This window comes from Odocoileus virginianus, chromosome 29, assembly GCF_023699985.2.
Source record: "Odocoileus virginianus isolate 20LAN1187 ecotype Illinois chromosome 29, Ovbor_1.2, whole genome shotgun sequence".
Lineage (NCBI taxonomy): Eukaryota > Metazoa > Chordata > Mammalia > Artiodactyla > Cervidae > Odocoileus > Odocoileus virginianus.
This window is the reverse complement of record NC_069702.1, coordinates 12,766,228-12,791,061: the sequence shown is the minus strand read 5'-3', so window position 1 is coordinate 12,791,061 and position 24,834 is coordinate 12,766,228. Positions and strand designations below refer to the sequence as shown.

The window sequence follows — 24,834 nt, the reverse complement described above, 5'->3', positions numbered from 1 at the left end:
CTGACAATGCAGGAGACATGAGACGCAGGTTTGATCCCTGGGTCGAGAAGATCCCCTGGAGGAGGAAATGGCCACCCACTCCAGTATTCTTGCCTGGAGAATCCCATGGACAGAAGAGCTTGGTGGGCTACAGTCCATGGGATCACAAAGACATGATTGAGCGACTGAACACAAACACGCACAGTCCACCAGCATCATTGCCACCAGATTCTCTACCTACTCCTTCCAAGAGCAAACCTCTGAAATCACAGCTCATCTAAGGAAAGTAAATAAATAAATACGGCCCCTGTCATCAGCAGAGACTGCCAAGGTAGAGAAGCCAGCCATCCAGAGGGACCCTCAGGGCTCCAGCCACTGACAGCATAGTCTAGTTTAGTCCAGTTAGGCCCATGGGCCCCTCCTCCTCGCTGACTCACGTGCCCTGGACCCTGCCTTGTCTTTGGAGAGAGTGGGGGAGGCGAGGCAAAGGCAGAAGAGACTCAAGAGCCCCAGCCTCACCTACAGCCACCAGAGCCACGTCGAGAAGGAGGAAGAACTAGGACTATATTTTGCACAAAGACCAAGGGGACTTGGGTTCTTGTCCTGTCATGATCACCCATGTGCTCTGTGACCCACATCCCCTCTCTAGGCCTCAGTTTCCCCATCTGCAGCCCATCACAGTCTCAACACAGAGCACAACATATTCAATAAAATGAATTATGGGAATCTCACAAGTTAAACTCTAGGACCCTGTCCAGTTCTAGAGTTCTGCCATTCACTTATCACCATTTTTCTATGAACACAGGTTCAGATGGAGGAACCAGAAGTTCCAAAAGACCATGTTTGTTCCGCTCCACACACTGTCCATTTCAGAGTTCTACAATTCTCCTATTTCAGACAATTACCTTTCTTAGTCGGGTTTTTCCGGACGCAGACCCTGAGATGTGGATTCATGAGTAAGTGATACATTAAGGAGTGCTCCCTGGGAGACCAGTGGGGTACAAAGTAATGGGCATAGCATCAGGCAAAGACAACCTCAGCCTGGTCCTGCTGGGAGCTCTGAAGAGCACATTCCTCAGTGCAAGAGAGATAAGCTCTCATCACGGTCCTGGGACCACCAGTCAATGGCCAGAGGGTCACCTGGAAGGGGTGTAAATGCCCAGGCAGGCACTTCTGATTCTGCAGCAAGCTGCCATTGTAAATAGTTTTGTTTTCTTATTTTTTTTCCAGAGTGTTTGTTGTTACTGTATAGAAACACATCTAATTTCTGTAGGTTGATTTTGTACCCTGTGACTCTACTGAGTTCATTTATTAGCTCTAACAGCTTTTTGGTGAGTCTTTAGGATTTTCTATTGATAGAACATATAGAAACTTCATCTACAAACAGAGACACTTTTACTTCTTGCTTTCCCACTCACTTGCAACTCCCTAATACAGGAGGAGAGGCTAACCCAATTGCTTAGACCCTCTCATCCACTTGTGGAATCTCAAAAAGCAATCCTGTGCGTATTTTCCTGCCAGCTATTCCTCCATCCACAGGGTCCCAGGAAGGGTTTGGCCTCTGATTCCTGCACCCATTTAATTCACACCTCCTAGGGCTGAGTGGCTCAGCAGCTCTGCAGTTTCAACCCTGGCTGCACCTCAGACTCACCTGGGAACTCACTGATGCCTGGGCTTTGGTCTCATTTCAACCACACCCCACTGAGTGGGGTCCCCATCCATCACTGGCAAAGTCACCTGAATGATCTGATGCTCAGTAAGGTCTGAATCACAGAGAGGCTACTTGGCTCAGTACATTCAGGGCCTGCTGGTCATAACTCAGTTTTGCAGCCGCATCTGAGTTTCTGGATCCTCACCTCTAGCTTTCAGTTGGAAGAAGAAGTTTCCATTTCAGCCTCAAGTCCAAGCCAAGCTTTCCAAACCTGCTTTGGGCAGCACCACATGATAAGGTGTGGGGATTCTGCCAATATACTAGTGACACAGCCCTTGCCCATCTGGCTCCATATCTACGTGGATCTGTTCCAGTGCCCCAACCCTGGAGGAGAAAAGCAGCGAGGGAGGACCCGGGTGCCGTGTGTCCCTCACACACGATGTGGGAAGGTTGCAACCACTTTAAAAACAGAACAGCTTATTTCAGTATGTCTTGGCCAGTCCCACAAGTGACTTTAGGTGACTTACAACATAAACATGGAAAACAAAATGGTGATAAAATTAAAGGTGAGGGATTGAGGAATTTTAATTTCAGATAGAAAGCAAGGCAATAAAAAAAATAAGAAAAGCAGAGGAATGCAGATCGAAATGAGGCAGGAAATGAACATACAAATCACATTGAAGAATGAACATCCTTCAGTGTGTGAAGAGCTCTGTGACATTTAATAATGTAAATTTCAAACTAAAGCACTAGACATTAGTCCTGTTTTACAGATGATGAAACTGAGTCTCAATCAGTCATCCCAAATCCTTTAGCCTGAGATTCAAATTCAAGCCTACCTGTCTGGGAGTTTCTCTTCTCTTAAGGCATAATGTAGCCTCTGTAAGGTGATTTACCTCTGAACTTTCTTTCAATCATAGAGGAGAGGATGACACAGCCAGACACACAATTTTCATTATAAGAATGAAAATATATTCCAGTTCTTCAGGGAAAACAAACTTTTTTCCAAGCCCTGAGTTCAAGAATGGCATCACTCACATAGCAGCACTCTTCACAATAGCCAAGACATGGAAACCACCTAAATCTCCACCAATGGATGAATGAATTAAAAAGATGCAGTACATATATACAATGGAATATTACTCAGCCATAAAAAGGAAACAATGCCATTTGTAGCCTAATGGATGGACCTAGAGATTCTCATACTAAGTAAGTCAGATAAGAGAAAGACAGATACCATATGATACCACTTATATGTGGAATCTAACATCTGACACAAATAAGTGAAGTTGCTCAGTTGTGTCTGACTCTTTGTGGCCCTGTGGTTGGTAGCCTGCCAGGCTCCTGCATCCATGGGATTTTCCAGGCAAGAATACTGGAGTGGTTTGCATTTCCTTCTCCAGGGGATCTTCCCAACCCAGGTCTCCCACACTGCAGGCAGACTCTTTACCATCTGAGCCACCAGGAAAGCCCTATAAAGTTACCTACAAAAGAGAAAGAGGCTCACAGACATAGAGAACAGACCCGTGGTTGCCAAAGAGGATGGGGTATGGGTGGGAAGGATTGGGAGTTTGGGATCAGTGAATGCAAACTATTATGTAAAAGATGGATAAACAATAAAGCCTTACTGTATAGCACAGGGAACCATATTCAATATCCCTAATGGAAAAGAATATGAAAAAGACTATACGTGTGTGTGTGTGTGTATAACTGAGTCACTTCACTGTATAGCAGAAATGAAAACTGTAAATCAACTATATATGAATAAAAGAAACTTTAAAAAAGAGGAAAGAAAGGTGGCCCTCAGATGGAATCAGGGAAGGTTTCACAGATGAACACTGGGCAGGGTTTGGGTAGCAAACAGGAGTTTACCAAGCAAACAGGGTTAACAGAAAATTCAGGAAAATGGAACAGCACCTGCAAAGACCCAGATAAGTATCTAAAACCACTGGTGCTGGAGATTGGCTCCAAAGAGCCTAGTGCTTGTAGAGCTCAATGTGAGGTTAACTAATTTAATCACATTGTCAAGTTCAGTCAAAGAGACGTGAAGAGAATGTTTAATTTCAAGACGCAGAATAAAATCTTATTAAGGTGGGCTCCACTAATTTGGAACATGAAGCAATTCAAAGAGGTAAAATGAAGCTTTTGAGGAGCTGATTTATAATAGAATCAAGATTAGAGACACCAGTTCCAAACCACATAGGCTACTAATAAGTTTTCAAATATTCAGGTGTGTGTGGTCACATAGCAACAAAGATATGCTAATAACAAATACTTAATATATTCATTAAAATAGCTCCCCATGGTACCACTTCTGTCTACACCTTATTAGACTTTCTACTCCCTGCACAATGTTGATACATGTGGGCCTGCCTCACTTGAGCTGTTTTTGCACAAATCATCACCATGTATCCTTAAATTAAACAGCACTCACCGCATGCCTGATGTTCGGATGTTCCCTGGATGTGTGGTCGAGAAGCGGGGATGGCCACTCATCTGCATCTGAACATCCCATACAGGGTCTCTGTAAAGCTTGAGATGCCTTTGAGCATAACATCCAGACTTGAAACTGGGGACTGGCTCAGGGTTCCTCAGAAATCTCATTATTCCCGGTACAAAGCTCAAGGGTGCGGACAAAATGGAAATTGTCAGAGTGCTTTAGACTGATGTTCCCTCTCACTGCACCTCATACAGAAGTGCAGAATTGGGAGGGAAAGACAGAATTCACCATCTCTGTGTAAACACTGCGCACGGCAGGAATTCTAAACCAGCTGGACACCAAGATCTGACATTGCGGGAATTCCCTAGTGGTCCACTGGTTAGGACCCTGTGCTTTTACTGTCAAGGGCCCAGGTTCAATCCCTGATTGGGGAGCTAAGAGCCAACAGCCATACAGTGAGGCCAATAAAAAAGAAAGAAAATTAAGATCTGCCATCGTGAATCTCACCTAAACACAAAGGGAGGATACAGAGTTTGGATGTGAGGCACCACTCTACACAGGGTCCCTCTAACTGGCACCCCCTTCCTCCTGTTTCTTGCTCCCTGAAATCCTGCATCTTCCGGGAATACACTATGATGCTGGCATGGTCAAGAGATGATGATGTTGGCATGGTCAACAGACTATGACATGGTCAACAGATGTGGCCCATGGATGACTCTTGGACCGTGTGGCTGGACATCCTGCAATGGAGGTGGGTGGGGTCTACTTCTACGCTCCCTCCTGCCCAAACCAATCAATCCCCCAGAGACTGAAGCATAGCAGTTCTCTTTCACTTGTCCTTCAGGACACAACTCAAGTATTCACTCAGAGAGAATTTACTGAACTAATGCTCAATAATTTTCTGCAAAAATAAGTCAGTCTTATTGGGAATCAAAGACACATGCATTAAAACAACTATAAGATATCATCTTGTTTTGCCTATGAAATTGCCTGGTGAGAAAGTGGTGAAAGAGGCATTTGTAGAGACTATTTGTTAAGTGGCCACATTCTGAAATGCAATGTCATGGTATGTTTCATAAAAACCTTTATTCTAGTGTGTTGACTTCAAGGAATTTATATTTAAGGCAAATGATCAGAGAAGCAGAGAAAATTTTAAAAGCATCATAATAGCTCACTTTGAGCTTTAACCATTGTTGGTCACCATGCACTCATTTTACATAGATTCAATGAAGTCCCCACTCAGTGAAGTATGAATAGTCTATCACAGGAGTGGTTTGGATGACACGGCATAACACATTTTAAAGAGAAACTGACATGCAGAAAGAATTAGTGCATTTTAGATATTGCTATTTTGTCATTGTTATTTGCTCAAAAAGTGACATGTTCTACCATGAAACATAACAGTGAGATTTATTCTAGTTAAGAGGAAGCACTGCTGACATATTTAATAATATAATTAACCAGGCTTCAAGTCAAGGAAACCAAACATCTAAGCATCTTGACAATTATTCCAAAGGCATCTAATAAAATTCAAAGTAAACTTCAAAAATAAAAAAAGAAACTGTTAGAAAAAACAAGAATGAAAGGATAACATTCTTAAGGTTATCAATGCAACTAAACAAGGGAACTAGTGAAGAGATATAACTATTGGAAGTGAAGTGAAAGTCACTCAGTCATGTCCGACTCTTTTCAACCCCATGACAGTCCATGGAATTCTCTAGGCAAGAATACTGGAGTGGGTTGCCATACCCTCCTCCAGGGGATCTTCCCAATCCAGGGATTGAACTCAGGTCTCTCACATTGCAGGGGGATTCTTTACCAGCTGAGATACCAGAGAAGCCCCATAACTATTGGAAAAGTAGAATATATTCACTCATCATTCAAGTATTTGTCCATTTTACCAATATTTCTGAAGTGAACTCTTCATGATAAAGTTCTGATGGCCCAGAAATGATGCATTCATTTTGGAGGAAGAAGGAAATGAACAGGATAAGAAGTAGATGAACAGGATAATTTCTGATGGTGACACAGCTCTGAAAAAAATTAATTAAGAGTATTGACAGATAGAAGGGCTGCAGCCTTTGCATCATACCTTCATTTCTCCCTGCAGCTATTGAAGGGATGGCACAGAATTCAGCCTGAAAACCACTGGTTCATCCACCATCATGCCATGTAGTCAAGTGAGACCAAGAGGATGAGAGACCAAGTGATGAGAGACGGTCAGCCCCAGATAGTGGTGGATGTAAACAGAGCTGCGCACCTCCTCTAGGCTCCACCCACAAACCCTCACCTGCATCGTCCACACAGGTGATGATGTGTCAAAGCCACAGTCTCTGTTGGCCACAATCCCCACCATACCCCAGTGTTCCTCAGGCCCAACCCCTTTCTTTCTTTGGTTCCTGTCTGCCCCGGTATGCATCTGAGTCAGTGAGTACTACTTTGGCATAACTTCTGGTCCCAAGGACCTGATGATAAGGGTCATTTCTCAAGCCCACCTGCTCATAGGAAGAAGCTAACTCAGGTCCTGACGGATTGCGTACCTGCTGCTTCTAAAGAGGTCTGAATGGAGATAATGGGGTTCATGTCTGCCATGGCACCCTCCATCGTTGCTAGTAACACAGAGCATCTGATTCAAGGCCGTGGAGCCATGCATTTATCTGAACTTGAACTATTCCTTGTGAAATTTTCATCGGCTACATCCCCCACACTGGTTCTTCCTTTGGTTTTCTCACCTAACAATAATATATCTTATCCTCAATTTTTAAAAATTTGCCACTTTAAGTAATTTGGGGAGCCAAACTGTAGGCTAGAGAAGGAATAGAAAAAGAGAGAAGGAGAAGGAAACAGGAAGAGTAAGAGAATTGTGCAGAGCGGTACCCGGTTCACGGCAGGCCGTCAGCATCCAGTATCATTGCGGATGTGGGCCTTGTATCACAAGTGCGACCTGTGAGATGGTTCCAGGCATCTCTGGCGTGGCATTAAAGCCATTAAATGCAGAACACAGGGCCACGTACTCCAATTCCGATTGCATTTCCATCTTAACTATATCAAGGAGAGACTGAGTTTGATGCCTGTCTCTCTTCAACACTCTCCTATGACCTGTCAATCCCCATTTCAAGCCATGAAAGACCTGGTCTCAGGTTCACCGTGTTGGCAGGCAACAGTATTTAGTTAGAATTTAATGACACTGTAAGTTTCATGGTATAAATTCTTAGGGTTGCCTTCTATTTAAGACAACAGAACACAGCTTTTTACTCACAGGATGATACCAAGCTTTTAAGATCAAGTTAATCTAAATTAAAAAAGTGAGTTGATGCAGAAATGTTAAGCCCATTATATGCAGGTGGTTTTTAAATACGAAGATGATGAACGTATCACCATAAGGGACCACTATGGGGTCTCTCCCACCTCCTTCTCTAGGACATCACAGAATCAATTTATCATCTGGAAAGTGGATAAACTCTTTTCAAGGTCATTTCAACATTTGCTTTACTGGTTGAAATGTGCCTGGGGAATGCCAGGCTGCTAGCATAAGAAGGAGGACATGGAAGAAGGCGAGGTAGCAACAAGAAGGCTGGCGTAAACACGCATCTGATAGAAATACATCTTATAAATGACTCATTTCCCACTTCCACGTGAGCCAACAGCCTTAGACCCATCACAAAGAACATATTGGCAAATCAAAGGTACGTGCCCTGCCAATCAAAAGGGAAATACACTTCTGTTGTGAATTATGGAGAAAATAATTAAAAATGAAAGCCAAAAAGGATTTCTGAGATCAAGAAGCATTTAAGTGCATCGTTCCATTGCTGGGGCACATATGTTTGCATATTAAACTCAGCAAGTTACGGGGGTAATTTATCATCCACGCAAAATGTGTTCTCTGTGCTAGAAGCCAAGGATGCAGATGTGAAAAAGCACGGTCCTCACCCTCAAGGACCCACTGGGAGAACAAGCGGGCTCCCCATTTCTTTCACACATCCCTCCCTTTTCTCTCCCATCTGCTGAGAAACTACTATGTCCCAAGCCATGGACTGGGTGCAACCATCCAATTCAACACCACAAACGGATTATCAAGTGCCCACCTGTGCCCGATCCTGTTTTAGATCCTGGAAACACAGCACATGAGATAAACAGCACCCTGGCCTAGGGGGGCTCATATTTATTCTGAGAAAAAAAAAAAATCTATAAAGAAATGAGCAAACACCAGAGGCAGCAAGGAGCTGTGCTTTCTATATAAAACAGGGTGACGTGACAGAGAAAGCCTGGGAGCTGGATGAAGCTGATGGTCCAGGACGGCCTCTTGTGAATGAATGAGCCACGAGCCTCTTTTGAGATGGTCGGATGGAACAATCATGGGGCAGACTCTGAGAAGGACCACCGAGAGCACCAGCCACGTGCTGTGGGGACCCAGAAGAGGAAGCAAGGATTTCTGCTCTGGATGGAGATGCTCAGAGGGGATGGCTCTGGAAGAGGAGGATATCTGACTGGGGCTGCCTTTGTAGCTTTCCAGCTCAATGTGTCCACAATCCAGCAAATACATTGAGCTTCTAAGTCAGCAAACTTCCAGAAATCTCTCCTTGCGCATGTGTTGAGAACAATGCTCCTTCTACACCACCTTTTAAGATATTCCTTCTAAGCAACCTAAATGTCCATTGACAGAGGAGTGGATTAAAAAGATGTGGTACACATATACAATGGAATGTTACTCAGCCATTAAAAAAGAATGAAATAAGGCCATCTGCAGCAACATGGATGGACCAAGAGAGCATCACATTGAGTGAAATAAGTTAGAAAGAGAAGGAGAAATATCATATGACATCCCTTATATGTGGCATCTAAAAAGAAATGATACAAATAAACTTACTTATAAAACAGAGACTCACAGACTCAAAGAACCATCTCATGGTTGCCAGGGGGACAAAAGGGAGGAAGGAACAGTTAGGGAATTTGGGACAGACATGTACACACTGCTGCATTTAAAATAGATAACCAACAAGGACCTACTGTACAGCCCACAGAACTCTGATCAATGTTATGTGCCAGCCTGGATGGGAGGGGAGTTTGGGGGAGACTGGATACATGTGTATGTATAGCTGAGTCCCTTCGATGTTCATCTCAAACTACCACAATATTGCTAATCAGCTATACCCCAATACAAAATAAAAAGTTTAAAGTTTGAAAAAAAAGATAGCTCTCCTAGTTTCACACATGGCCAATAAAATGTGGATGAAAATGAAAAATCCAATGTCACCTGTGAAGAAGCCCCTTGGGAGCCGTGGGTGGGTCCGTGCTGGGCAGGGGCCCTGGCCAGGCTGCCGACACCCTGAAATTCAGAAACTAGGTCAGAAGAGGGTTCACAGAGAAGCAACATGCACACCTGCGATTCCTGTTGAGAATCTGCACCAGCTGGATGGTGGCCGAGTCTTCCATGGAGTGTGGGGAGTCAGGGGAAATGGTGAGAGATGCTCAGGCTTTGGAGTGAGACAGATGGGGGTTAAAATACTGACTCCCCAACTTCATGGTCTGATGATGCTGGGGAAACTGCTCCATCTTACCAATGTAAGTCTTTTCATCTACAGACCAAGATAACAATGCTCACTGCATCCCTTTCACTCATCTAGCACAGGAAGACGGCTCATGACACTCTGGGAGAAATGGGCTGAGAGGTGGGAAGCAGGGGAATGAAGTCGAGTCTTGCAGAGGCAAAGTTTTACAAGCAGAAAGAAGGGGCCAACACACTGTTGGGGTCACACTTAGAAGGGGCATCAGGAGTGACAGTGACGGAGGGGAATGATGGTCTACAGAGCTCTCAGCGGCAGTCAGAAACATCTGAGGACCAGCCTCCTGTGTGGCAGGAGAGTGTGAAGACTCCGTGGTCCCCTGGAAGTTTTGCACGGCACAGGTCTCCCCGGAGCTCTAGTAGCGGGAAGCGTGGTCCTCAAGGTCATTTGTGATGTTTCTAAGGAAGGATCATCATTTTGGACTGAGAACCTTGCAAATTCCCACCCTGCCCCTCATGAGCAGGGTGGGCTTAGATTGTCATTTACCACCGTCTCTTAAACAGTTCTCAGGGCAAAAGCCCAAGTGGCCATTTATCATTGAAGCACACACTCCTGAGAGTTGACAATAACCATGTATTTTCTCCATGTCTCCACTGTCCGGCCATAATTCCTGACTTCTCCAGGCACTGCAAGGCTCCGGGTTGGGTGGGGGCCGAGTGTGGCTGGAGAGCATGTTCAAGCATCCTTTCCTGTCCCCTGTGGTGTCTGTCACTGACCTGGGTACAGCAGTTAACATGAATGTGGAACAGAACACTTTTCTTTAACCATAAGTGTGTTGCCTCTGGTTTTACACACTGTGATGTAGTTTCATTACGCCTGTAATTCTTTGGGTTTGATCACATAGCCTGGGTCATTCTGCTCTGCTTCTCACAGTTGGCTGTGCTTGGGCCCCGTTCTCAGCCCACAAAGCAGACTGCAGTGGTCCAATCTCAGACTCATAGAGCAGAGAGACGATTCAGGCTGCTGGCTGTCAACATCATCAAACAGCAGAAACTCTTCCTTAGATGCAACCACATGTAAAATAAGAAGAAACATGAATGCAGAATGAGGCAGGACAGAGACCAGGTCCCTAGGCCTTCAGCCCCATCAGGCCCGAGTAACCTCTAAGGAACTTTCTGGGCCCCCTGGGTCTCCATGGAAACCAGGGAAGAACCGGGGTACAGACTCTAAGCCTTACAGGCCACAGAGGAGAAAACAGCACCCAGAGAAGGAAAGTGTCAAATCCGGAGTGGATACAATCCCAATAGCAGGTCTCAGTTTTCTGTTCAAAATTCTAACACAATTGCAAACAACTCTTCTTGCATCAGCTAGAAAAATGTAGCTGGTGCCACATTCTGGAAAGTCTAAGTTCTGGGGGAATCTTGGCTCTCTCCTGTTAACCGTGAGGCCCTATACAATCACTCACTCAAGCTTCTCCAAGCCTCAGTTTCCCCATAATAATGCCTGCCCTGGGGACCTGCTGTGGGCATTGCGTGCCAGGAAATCCACGAGGTGCCACTTCCTCGGGGAGTCTCCCTGACGCCATAGAGAATGCCACGCTTCCTCTTCCTTCACAATGTCAGTTACCTGGGCACACGCACCCTCTTCCCAGCACTCGCCAGAATCTTGAATTGTCCGTATTTTTATAATTACTGGATTTTTCCTGTCTCCTCTCCAGACCAGGAACAGGGATGTTCCACGCAGTTGAAGCCATGCCTTTTGTTCTACACATATCATCAGCACTTACGACCATTCCTGGCACATAACAGGCACTTAATAAATAGGTACTGGAGGAATGAACTCGTGAACCCAAAGGCAGCAGGCGCTGGTGCAGAGCCCCAGTCTGACGCACAGTCTATTTGTTTATAGCTGAAACCGCGCCCCTCGGCCTCAGCTGTCTCTCTGTAAAGTGGAGACGCAGAGCCACCTGCCAGGGCCCTGGGAATGATGAACAGAATGATCCCAGTGGAGCACGCAGTGCAATGCCAGGTACCCAGCAGGTGCTTAATATAAGTTTGCTATTAGACGGGCACCACTGTTATCCATTAGAATGTAAAAGTCACTTTCATTCCTCAACTTCATACACTTTACTCTGGATCAGAGGTAACGGGTGGAAACCCCACTTGTTCAGATTAGCAAAATCCTTTCTATTGGGTTTAGAAGACTAAAGGGTTCGCTTTTGGTTTTCAGGTCAGCGGGGATCAGTGGAAGTGAAGAACCAAGGGAGCCACCACCTATGGCTCTCTGCACACTATGTGGGGGAGACGGGACATTTACTCATTCCATCCCTCATTCAGCAGTTACTTAGTGAGCATCTCTTCAGTACCACGACGTGATCCTGAGCCCTGGGAAGGAGCAGTGAAAATGCAAGAGAGTCTGCCCTTTTGGAATCCTTCCTTCCTTCCTTTGTGTGTGTGTGTGTGTGTGTGTGTGTGTGTGTTTAAAGGAGGCATAGAAAATAAACAAGATGAATAAGTAAAATGGATCATGTATTGTAAGGTTAGGAGCTGCCAGGGTAGAGAGGAACTCACAATTTTAAATTGGGTGGTCAGAGAAAGAGCTCAAACAGGAGAAAGGCCTGCTGGAAGTGAAGAGGTGTGCCCTGCCCTTCCTGTCTACAGGAAGTTGTCCCAAACAGAGGAAACATCAGTGCAAAAGACCAGAAGTAGGGACTGGGGGTGGGTGTGTGCCCGACTGCTGGAAGATAATGGGGAGCTGCCATGAGACTTTCAAAAACTTGAGGAACAAGGGCACCATGGTTTCCAATTTAATTAAGCTCACTACAGTGAATGCATTCCTCCCAAATGTATTATATCCTAATGGAACTTTTGCATCTCTTGGGGATAGAGCTTAACATAAAATTGCTTGTCACTGAGCCTCCCTCATCTTTATTGAAATCCTTACATGTTTAGTCACTCAGTCGTGTCCAACTCTTTGCAACTCCACGGCTTATACAGTCCATGGAATTCTCGAGGCCAGAACCCTAGAGTGGGGAGCCTTTTCCTTCTCCAGGGGGGTCTTCCCAACCCAGGGATCAAACCCAGGTCTCCTACATTGTGGACGGAATCTTTACCAGCTGAGCCACAAGAGAAGCCCAAGAATACTGGAGTGGGCAGCCTATCTTTTCTCCAGCGGATCTTCCTGACCCAGGAATCGAACCAGGGTCTCCTGCATTGCAGGCAGATTTCTAAACCTTCACCATGATAAAGGACATCCCTGGTGGCTCAGATGGGAAAGCGTCTGCCTACAATGCAGGAGACCCAGGTTCAACCCCTGGGTCGGGAAGATCTGGAGAAGGAAATGGCAACCCACTCTGGTATTTTTGCCTGGAAAATCCCATGGACGGAGGAGCCTGGTAGGCTACAGTCCATGGGGTCGCAAAGAGTTGGACACGACTGAGAGACTTCACTTTACATGTTTAACTGCATTTGCATTCCCTGCCTCCCACCAGAAACTTCATACACACAAACTCTTCATGGGATTTACAGGTTATTACCCACAGTTTTTCTCAGAAGGAAGTGTCACAATATATATATCTTGCTAACAAAAATATCATTTCCATAGGCCTTTCAGGTCCTCATTTGATTTGGGCTTCAGAAAGATGGAAAGGAGGGCAGTACTATACCCATTTTACAGATGAAGAAGCTGAGGCTTTCAAGAATACTGTCCTAGAAAGGACAGTATTCCTTTTGCCCAATATCCAACCACCATGTTTCTTCTTTTTAATTCCTCTCAAGGCATCACTCTCATTGCTCATTCACCTTCAGACTGTGAGGCTTATCCCTGAGCCTGGCTCCTAGAAGTTGGGTTTAGGCAGAGCAAAGGCTTTGGTGTTAGACCTGGGCCTATCAGGGTTATTCTGGGCTGGCTCATATTGGTTCATGAGAATTGCTGAATTTTTAGAAATTTTGCAAGCTGGCTTGCATGCAATTAATTTGATTTCAACCATTTCCTAGACTGTTTGTGCTGCTGTAATAGAGTACTATAGACTAGGAGACTTATAAACAATGGAAATTCCTTTCTCAAACTGTGGAGGCTGGAAGTCCAAGATCAAGATCAAGGTGTGGGCAGATCTGTGGTCATAGATAGTTGTCTTCTTGCTGTGTCTTCACATGGTAGAAGGGGAAGGAGTAAGTGAGGGGGCTCAATGGGGGCACTTATAAGGGCATTAATCCCATTCATGAAAGCTCCAACCTCGGGAATTAATCAACTTCCAAAGGTCCTCACCTCCTGACACCATCGCATTGCAGCTTAGGCTTCAAACATATAAATCCAGGGGAAGACACATACACAGCAGACCACGACGGGAATATTTACACCATGGGAATTGGTTGACACTACAAAGCAGGGTTTGCACTGTGTCCCCTTGGTCAGCTGGTTGTTAACCATTTCCTGGTATATTGTTGCCTCTAATCCCAATGCCACCTCTTGTCAGCTACTTAATCTTGCCCAAGTTATTTAACCCACCCATCCTCAGCTTCTCCAACTGCTAACTGAAGACGAGAACATCCACCTTGTAAGATGGTTTGAACCAGTCTGATTCTTTGTGATCGCCTGGACTGTAGCCTACCAGGCTCCTCCACCCATGGAATTTTCCAGGCAAGAGTACTGGATTGGGTTGCCATTTCCTTCTTCAGGGGATCTTCCCAACCCAGGGATCGAACCCAGGTCTTCCACATCACAGGCAGACGCTTTACCATCTGAGCCTCTAGGGAAGCCTTGTAAGATGGTTCAGATCAGGCTAAAGTAGGAAAAGAGCCACGTACCACGGGAGACCCATACAGGGTAGTGTTACTAAGATTTTAAGACATGGATCTTAAGGTCACTTGATAAAGTGTGGGAAGACTTTAATGAACTCCAAGGACCAAGGAGAATCCTAATTACAAAAAAACACATGGGAAGCATAAGAAAGAGTCAGAGAAATGGGCACCAGAAGGTATTGTGCAGTGGGTTGGAAGGTGGGGAAGCAGAGAGCCCCAAAGACCACTGGCCAGTCCAAGGGAGTCCTGGCTTTCCCTCTGACCTTCTGCAAACTCCACGCCCTTCCTGATTGATTGAGGGACACCCTCCCCCCCTCCACCCTTCACTCACAAGAACTGTCTGACATAGAGCCCAATTCTACCCCGCCTCCAGCCTGGTTTCTCACAGAACAACCTCTGGCTCCTCTTCCCTCCCTTTCCACAGTTCAGTGCCGACCCTCTGGATATCAAAATGGAGCTGGGACATCTTATAATCCCCACTCTCTCCCCTAGGGATAACAAGCCTATTCCACTTAAAAGTGAAATTTGGGAAACTGGACATCTTGAAAGCACAAAGCAAGGTGACCAGTGATAGTGACAAATCCTTGAATAGTAAAAGGTAAGACCAGGACCCTGGACATGTCAGCATCACCGTTTGCTCCCTTCTATTAAGGGAGTTGCCATGGTGATGGAGACTAAAGAAGCTGCTGCTAATTGGAATTGGGAAAAACCCCATGGGCATTTCCCGTCTCTGACCCCCAGGACACGGTGGCCATTTGCTATCTCTATATTTTTTAAGTTACCCGGGCCCCCAAAGGACAGTGACTAGTTAAGGAAAAGAGCAGAGAAGCACAATCAACTGTTGGTTTAAGGTCTGTCCTCTTTCATCTGTAAGCTCTGTGAAGATCGGGAGTGACTATCTTGCTCACTGTTCATCACCAAGGCCAGCACAGACGCTGCAGATCCTTAACAAACACTGAAAGAATTAATCTATTGAACACTGTGGATGCTGAGAATACAGAGGCGAATGAGACATGGCCCCAATCCCCAAGAGTCTCACACTAATGGAGGAAACAGATGTACAAGCAGATAAATGTGATTGAATGGCCTTGTTCTGCAATAGCGTCCGGAAGGAAGCACTACCTGTCGTCACGTGGGCGGCAGCCCTGCCTGAGGCAGCTTGGAGGAGAAGGTGGAGCTGGCCTATGAACCCCAAGAGGGCAGGAGACAGAAGGATCCTCTTCTTCTCTGGACCCCTAGAAAGTAAGACAGGGGCACTTCCCTAGTGGTCCAGTGGATAAGAGTCCACCTACCAATGCAGGGGACACAGGTTTGATCCCTGGTCTGGGGAGATTCCACATGCAGCGGAGCAATTCAGCCCGTGTGCCACAACGACTGGGCCTGCTCTCGAGGGCTCCCAAGCTGCAAGTGCTGACCTCCTGCCCCGCAACTACTAAAGCCCACACACCTAGAGCCTGTGCTCTGTTACAAGAGGGGCCCCTATAATGAGAAACCCACACACTGCAACTAGAAAACAGCTCCCGCTCATCACAACTAGAGAAAGCCCATGCACAGCAATGCTCAGTCATGTCTGACTCTTTGCTACCCCATGGACTGTGCCTGCCAGGCTCCTCTGTCCCCGGGGATTCTCCAGGCAAGAACACTGGAGTGGGTTGCCATGTCCTCCTCCAGGGGATCTTCCCAATCCAGGGATCGAACAGATCTCCCACATTGCAGGTAGATTCTTTACCATCTGAGCCACCAGGGAAGCCCAGTGAAGACCCAGTGCAACTAGAAGCAACACTATTTTTAATTTTTCTTAGAAATTAAGACAGTGCCTGGTACCCTGCTGCTGCTACTGCTGCTAAGTCATGTCAGTCGTGTCCGACTGTGCGACCCCATAGACAGCAGCACACCAGGCTCCTCTGTCTCTGGGATTCTCCAGGCAAGAACACTGGAATGGGTTGCCATTTCCTTCTCCAAGACAGTGCCTGGTACCCAGGAAGAGTCAAATAAATGTCTATTTAATGAATGAACTTGTAGGGGAAAGAGCAGAAGTTCTCACAGAGAAGAAAGGGGAGTCGGTATTCCAGCAGAAGGAACAGCAAGGGCAAAAGGCCTGGAGGGATCAAAACAACAAGATGAATGGCAGGTTCACTAATCAGTTCGTGTGGCTGGAACAGAAATGCACTAAGAGAGGAGCAGATGTGGTTGTCCAGAAGAGAGACTGACATAATATCAGAGGCCAGGTCATGAAGAAACTTTTATTCTGTAGGCTTTGGGGAGTCATCGCAGAATTCTAATCAGAGGTGGGGTGGGCTTAGATTTGCACTTTGATGAGACTTGCCCTGTGCTATAGGCTAAATGTTTATGTCCCTTCTCCCAATTCACATGTTTAAACTCTAGTCACCTGTGTGACAGAGACAGAGTTGCTTGGAGATAATTGTGTCATGAGGATGGAGCGCTTGTGATGGGATATTAAAAAGCAGAGACATTACTTTGCCAACAAAGATCTGTCTAGTCAAGGCTATGGTTTTTCCAGTGGTCATGTATGGATGTGAGAGTTGGACTGTGAAGAAGGCTGAGCGCCGAAAAATTGATGCTTTTGAACTGTGGTGTTGGAGAAGATTCTTGAGAGTCCCTTGGACTGCGAGGAGATCCAACCAGTCCATCCTAAAGGAGATCAGTCCTGGGTGTTCATTGAAGGACTAATGCTGAAGCTGAAACTCCAATACTTTGGCCACCTCATGCGAAGAGTTGACTCATTGGAAAAGACCCTGATGCTGGGAGGGATTGGGGACAGGAGGAGAAGGGGACGACAGAGGATGAGATGGTTGGATGGCATCACTGACTCGATGGACATGAGTTTGAGTAAACTCCAGGAGTTGGTGATGGACAGGGAGGCCTGGCATGCTGCGATTCATGGGGTCGCAAAGAGTCGGACACGACTGAGCGACTGAGCTGAACTGAACTGAAGTAGGAGCAAGGCAACTCTCTCCCTCTATTTCTCTCCCAGCCCAAGGGGAGGGCACAGCAGGAGGACAGCCATCTCTACACCAGGGAAAGGGTCTTCATCAGAACTTGACCATGCTGGCCCCCCATCCCAGACTTCCTAGCCTGCAGAACTATCCGAAATAAATGTCTATTATTTAAGCCTCCAGTCTATGGTAATCTGTTATGGCAGCCTGAGCTGAACAAGACAACTTGTGTGTGGCAAACTGGTGATGACTAAGTGCTGAAATGCCAGTTGGGAGGTTGTAGCAACATTCAAGACCAAAGACGATCATGTTTATGAAAATGAAGCTGCTCAGTGACTGGTGATTCTTTATAGAGGGCTTTGGTGCGTGTGTGCTCAGCCTCTTCAGTCGTGTCCGACTCTTTGCGACCCCATGGTCTGAAGTTCGCCAGGTTCCTCTGTCCATGGGATTTTCCAGGCAAGAATACTGGAGTGGGTTGACGCTACCCTCCAGGGGATCTTCCCGGCCCAAGGATCGAACCCATGTCTCTGGTGTCTCCTGCACTGCAGGCAGATTCTTTACCACCGAGCCCATCAGGGAAACCCTGTACAGGTTTTTGTCCTTCATCAGAGGTTCCCCAAGGGACTTCCTGTCTCTGTCCTCTCTACATCCTTCTTTCCTGCCCACTGCTTCGGACAGATCAGCTCTACCTTTCAATACCTTATGTAGTTTTACTTGAATCAAAGGTCTCAATGCAGAAGAAAAACTAGCCACTAATTTAAGCGGTTCTTTCTTGGCTTCCAGTGGCCTGTTAGAGACCTGTGTCTTGATTCAGCCATTCACTACTCAGGGAAAGTTCTAGAAACAACACTTTCTATGAGAACTGTTTAAATTAATTGCAGGTATCTGTTCTCATCCTGTCCTACCAGGTATCCATCCCTCCATCTCCACAGTTACTTCAACAGCAAGCAGGGCAGGGGAGGCACCTGCCCAGCTGTAAATAGAACATTTCACAGTCTAGTAAATATAGTCAATCTGGTAAGTAGAATTGGATTTTGAAAATACAGTCTGAAAATACATACAAACTACCTCCCCCCTACCATTTATCGAGACAATAGTCTTTAAAACTAAAAACTCAACCCATCTTCTAACAGTCAGCAAGCATGTCCTCATGTTCACTGCTAGATGAGGGGAGAATTGGTCCAGCCTTCCCAAAGCTTGATGTGAAGGACAAGTGCTAATCCTACCAACAGCAGGTCCCTGACCCAGCAGCCACCTCAAGTCCAGGACTGTGGGGATGCTTGTATGTATTAGTACTGCCCTGTTTGGTCTTTACAGCAACCCTATGATGTGATCACCTTTTCACTTTTCCAAAGAAGGCAATGGAGACACAGAAGGGAGACTCAAGTCACTCTCAAGGCATCTCTATTAGTCTGCTTAGGCTGCCATAACAAAACCACCACCACCTGGGAGACTGAAGCAGTGGAAGTGTATTTCTGCACAATTCTGGAGGTCGGAAGCCCAAGATCAGGGTCTGAGATCAGGATGCAGGCATGGTCGTGTTCCAGTGAGGGCTCTCTTCTTGGTTTGCAGGCAGCCCCCCTCCTGCTCTGTCCGCACATGGCAGAGACTCGAACTTTCTCCATCTTCTTACAAGGCTACCATCCTTTTGGATTAATGGTGGTAGTTGCTTAGTCACGTCCAACTTTTTGTGACCCCCATGGACTGTAGCCTGCCAGGCTCCTCTGTCCATGGAATTCTCCTGGCAAGAATACTAGAATGGGTTGCTATTCCCTTCTCCAGGGGTTCTTCCCGACCCAGGGATGGAACTCAGGTCTCCTGCATTGCAGACAGATTCTTCACCATCTGAGCCACCAGGAAAGCAGACAAGGAAAGATCACACTGGATTAGGGCTCCGCCCTAATGACCTCATTTAACCTTACTAGCCATCGAAAGGTCCTGTCTCCAGATAGTCACACTGGGAGTTAGGGTACCAATATATGAATTTTTGTTGGGGGAGAGGGTGGGGAGGAAATACAATTCAGTCCATAGCAACTCTTCACCTACAAGAGGCAGAGCTGTTATTAGAACCTGGGAGATCGGACCCCAGAGCCTGAGTGTTGGAGCTGTCCGCCTCATCTCTCCTCTCCCCTCCGCTCCCACGCCCTGCCTCTCCAGGGCTCCCACTACTGCATGACTCCTCTGTTTGGGGTGGGAGTTTTCATCGCCTTTTTCCTTTGCTTCAGTCATCTGAAGCCCCAGAGAGCAGCACAGCTTTGCTTCAGAAAAGGTGAAAATATTGCACTTGACAACTCAACCTGGATCGTCACAGGCTTGGGAGCACCCATCATTCATCCTCTAGAGGCCAAACTGTCGTGAAAACTAATCAGTGCCTGGTCTTTGCCTCTGCCAGTCATAGAGCATGTCAGCAAAAGAGAGGAATGAGAAGGGGCGCAGTCAGGCGCTCCAAGGCCGTGGTAATTCACCCTCCGTGTAATGAGATGAAAAGCTGACGTGTAATTAATTCAAAGCCATGACGTCCTTATGAGCCTGATAAGCAATTCCACACCATGCTCCCTGCTAGCAGAGTGACAGAGCAGCCAAACAGAAGCCTCGCAGGAGGCGCTCCGTGCAGGGAGGAAGGGGGAGCAGTGGGCAAAGAAGGGAAGGGCCAGGGCCTTCTAACAGCAGCCGTGGTAGAAGGGCTGCAAGTGTGGGCCATGAAGTCAGACTGTCTGGATTCAAGTCCCATCTCGTCCATCTACTAGTGGTGGGACTCAATTACCCCATCTGTAAAATGGGTACAATTCACTCAATGCTGGCCCCTCTGTACCAGCTGTTGTCCTATACTACTACATTGTCAAGATGGCACTATAAGATTAAAAATGTTTCCTTTACTTTTGTGTTGTTTTTAAGAAATAATGTGTGAAAAGTACTTTAAAACCTATTACAACACACCGAGGAAGCCAGATCTGAAAGAGACACGTGCACCCCAATGTTCATCGCAGCACTGTTTATAACAGCCAGGACATGGAAGCAACCTAGATGCCCATCAGCAGACGAATGGATAAGGAAGCTGTGGTACATATACACCATGGAATATTACTCAGCCATTAAAAAGAATTCATTTGAATCAGTTCTAATGAGATGGATGAAACTGGAGCCCATTATACAGAGTGAAGTAAGCCAGAAAGATAAAGACCCATACAGTATACTAACGCATATATATGGAATTTAAAAAGATGGTAATGATAACCCAATATGCAAAATAGAAAAAGAGACACAGATGTACAGAACAGACTTTTGGACTCTGTGGGAGAAGGCGAGGGTGGGATGTTCTGAGAGAATAGCATTGAAACAAGTATACTATCAAGGATGAAACAAACCACCAGCCCAGGTTGGATGCATGAGACAAGTGCTCAGGGCTGGTGCACTGGGAAGACCCAGAGGGATAGGCTGGGAGGGAGGCGGGAGCGGGGATCGGGATGGGGAACACATGTAAATCCATGGCTGATTCATGTCAATGTATGGCAAAAACCACTGCAATATTGTAAAGTAATTAGCCTCCAACTAATAAAAATAAATGAAAAAAAAAAAAACCTATTATAGTACACTATCATACAGCTGATTGTGTTAGTTGGGTACTGAGGCTAACTTTGTTGGATTTATGAACAAACTGGACTTACAAATGCATTCTAGGAAAGATATTCATTCATATGTAAGGACTTACTATAAAAAAAAGAATTAGACACCAGAATGCAACCTGGTGGTGGGAGGATTCTAGATAAGTATTTCCTTTTTGTTGTTGTTGTTTACTTTCTAAATCCTGTCTGACTCTTTGCAACCCCATGGACTGTATCCCACCAGACTCCTCTGTCCATGGGATTTTCCAGGCAAGAATACTGGAGTGGGTTGCCATTTCCTTCTCCAGGGGATCTTCCCTACCCAGGGATCAAGTCCACGTCTCTTGCAGTGGCAGGTGGATTCTTTACCACTGTGTCACTGGGGAAGCCCTATTGCCTTCTTATGTACATCATTTTCGGCATTTTGCAATGAACCTATACTGTTTTTCTGATCAGAAATGGTGCAGCCACTGTGCAAATAGTCTGGAGGTTCCTCAAAAAATTAAAAATATAACTACCATATGATCCAGCTACCCCATTCCTGGGTATTTATCCAAAGAACACAAAAATATTCATTCAAAAGATATTTGTAAAACTATGTTATCGTAGCCAAGATATGGTAATAACTTAACAGCCCATCAACAGATGAATGAATGGAGAAGATGTGGTGTGTATGTAATATATACACACACACACATATATATAACTGATTACTACTCTGCCATAAAAATACAGATGAAATTTTGCCATTTGCAACAACATGGATGGACTTTGAGGATATTGTGGTAAGAGAAATAGATCAGATGGACAAAGACAAACACTATATGATTTTACTCACATTTGGCATATAAAAAACAAACAAAAAATACATGAACAAACCAGATAATCAAAAACAAACACATACACGCTGAGAACAGAGTGGTTATCAGAGGGAAAGGGGCAGGGTCGGGAGTGTGAAATCAAAGGGGATCAACTGTATGGTGATGAGTGGACATTTAATTTTTGGCGATGAGCACACTGGAGTGGATACAGAAATATAAGGTGGCGCACATGAAACTAATATAGTGTTAATAAACCAAATATCCCCTCAATAAAAAATAAATTACAAAAATTCTCTTGCGTAGCAATGAAAACATGAAGTGGTTTTATTTCCCCCAAATAACTGAAGTACTTGTGTGGCTGGAGATATGACAGACACACACTTGTTACCAGCCTCTAATATATGACACTTCCCCACAGAAATGCCCATCTGAGGCATTTGGTAGGAGGAAGCTGGGAAGACGGGGAGGTGGAAATCTCAGAAAGAGGAGACTTCACAGGCAAAGGCACAGAGGCAGGGAAACCACCGGCAAAGTGGCAAATCTAGGACACAAAGCAGAGACAAAAGCCAGCAGTGCAATGGAGAGTTTCAGAACATGGATGGAACTGGGCCCTGTGGGCCAGATTCAGAAATCAGAATCACCAGGCAGCCATCCAGAGTGGAGTAAAACATCAGCTCCCAGAAGTCCTTCTTGCCATCAACATCATGGGGGTGATTTTCGATAAATTCCCTTAGAAGACTTCCACTTGGCACCCTCTTAAAATATTTTATCTGTGTTCTCAAACATACAACAACCTTCTCTTCCAAATCAACTTCAATTCTGATTCACCAGGTAAGAGAATAGAATGAAAATTAAGCATGTGCTTAATGATTTCATCAGAAAATGTACTCCAGACAACAGTCATCGGAAAGCGTACTCAGCGAAATATTCAAAAGAACATCTGAACCCAGAAAATTCCATTTCCTCTCTGAACAATGAAGGATTCCCGTGGCAGACCCGTGCTTGCATTTGGCTGCACCACGAGGCATTCACAGCAGCCCTGGAGGGAGGGACTCACTCACCAAAGATTGACCAGGAAAGGATGCTCCAGGCCCTGCATGATCTGCAGTTCCCGGAAGACGTTACGCACTTCGTCCCTCTCGATGCACTTCTGCTTGTTCATGTACTTCATCGCGTACATTTTCTTGGTGTCTCGCTTCTGCACGATGCACACCTGAGTGACAGAGGGGAGAACGTTCAGACCGACACTTCAAAGAACAAAAAGGGCAGCCCCTCACTGCCTCCCCACTCCTGGGTTCAAGGCTCGGATCTGAAATCCTGGTGCGGGAGCAGTGCTGGCTATGCCACAGTCCCTCCACATTGGCACCATGGAAGAGCTGGATCAGGTTCACCTACTGATCAGGTATTCACACTGTCCATATAGGGGTTCCTTGGTGACTCAGTGGCAAAGAATCTGCCCGCCAGTGCAGGAGACATGGACTTGATCCCTGATCTGGAAAGGTCCCCTGGAGTGAAACTGAAAGTCATTCAGTCTTGTCTGACTCTTTGAGACCCCATGGACTATACAGTCCATGGAATTCTCCAGGCCAGAATACTGGAGTGGGGAGCCTTTCCCTTCTCCAGGGGATCTTCCCAACTCAGGGATTGAACCCAGGTCTCCTGCATTGCAGGCGGATTCTTTACCAGCTGAGCCACAAGGGAAGCCCAAGAATACCAGCATGGATAGCTTATCCCTTCTCCAATGGATCTTCCCAACCCAGGAATCAAACCGGGGTCTCCTGCATGGTAGGCAAATTCTTCACCAACTGAGCTATCAGGGAAGCCCTCCCCTGGAGTAGGACATGGCAGCCCACTCCAGAATTCTTGACTGGAGAATCCCATGGACAGAGGAGCCTGGTGGGCTACAGTCCAAGGGGTCGCGAAGAGTCAGACACAGCTTAGTGACTAAATAGCACAACCTCCTTCAACTGCAAGGAAACTGCAGCTGAGTGTGCTAATTAGAGTTCAACAAGCTTCTCAGTGTCAAATCCACAACAGTCTGACTTTTGAGCACTCCCTAACTCACAAGGGGCTGCGGTGGGAGGGGGTGACCTGCTGTCAGAGAAGGCTGTCTGGAGGCGCTAATGCCAGAGGGGAGTCATGAAAGGCTGGCAAGATGGTAAAGTCAAAAGAAGAGACTTTCAAGGAAAAGGAAAGATATAAAGGAGGACATGGAGCCTTAGGACACCCAGCAAGGAATACAGTGTCACCGGAAAAAATTAGCAGGAAGAACAGGTACCGTGTTCCCAACATCCTGACAGGGTTTTGCCTTCCTTTCCCCAGGTTGCCACATCAAAGGACTACAGACTGAGGGCCTCAACACAGGAGACATTTACCGTCTCACAGTTCTGGAGGCCAGAAGCTCCAAATTAAAGTGCTGGCAGGGCCGCACCCTATGCAGGCTCTCAGAGAGAATCTTTCTTGGCCTCTTCTAATTTCTTAAGGTTGTTACCAATCCTGGATGCCCCTTGCTAGCAGCTAAGTAAGTCAGTAAGTGTTAGTTGGTCAGTCGTGCCCGACTCTTTGCGACCCCATGGACTGCAGCCCACCGGGCTCCTCTGTCCAAGAGATTTTCCAGGGGTTGCCATTTCCTTCTCCAGGGGATCTTCCCAACCCAGGGATCGAACCAGGGTCTCCTGCACTGCAGCAGATTCTTTACCGACTGAGCTACAAGGGAAGCCCTTGCTAGCAGCTACATCATGTACATTTGGGGGTGGGGGTGACACTATTCAACTCAGGACAGTAACTACTCTTATCACCCTCAATTGACAGATAACAGAAGAGATGCACAGAAAGGTTTTAGACCTTCTTCACACCTTGGGACTCAAACTCAGGCTCTCTGCCCCTCTAGCCCGTGCTCTTCACCAACTATGCTCCTCCCAGGAAACAGGGCTGTGATAGACAACACCAGGGATGTGGTTGGTGGCCTGGGAGTTCAGGGTTTTCTCCAGGCAGCCCAAGTTGCTCTTCTATTGGAACTCGGGACCCTTTCGGCCCCAACGGGCTGTGAATCTGAGGCAGATACAAGATGGTGGGGAAAGG

The 24,834-nt window shown here is 46.2% G+C and overlaps 1 protein-coding gene across 2 annotated transcripts in view; it reads right to left on the bottom strand.

Annotated features, from left to right (window-relative positions):
- The window catches only part of STK32B (serine/threonine kinase 32B), a 369,384-nt gene that overhangs the window by 234,181 nt on the left and 110,369 nt on the right, over nt 1-24,834 (bottom strand). For both annotated transcript variants that reach the window (XM_020882644.2, XM_070458128.1), the window contains exon 3: nt 22,815-22,966. In XM_020882644.2, coding sequence (XP_020738303.2) covers nt 22,815-22,966 — 152 coding nt within the window. The remainder of the gene's footprint in view (nt 1-22,814; nt 22,967-24,834) is intronic.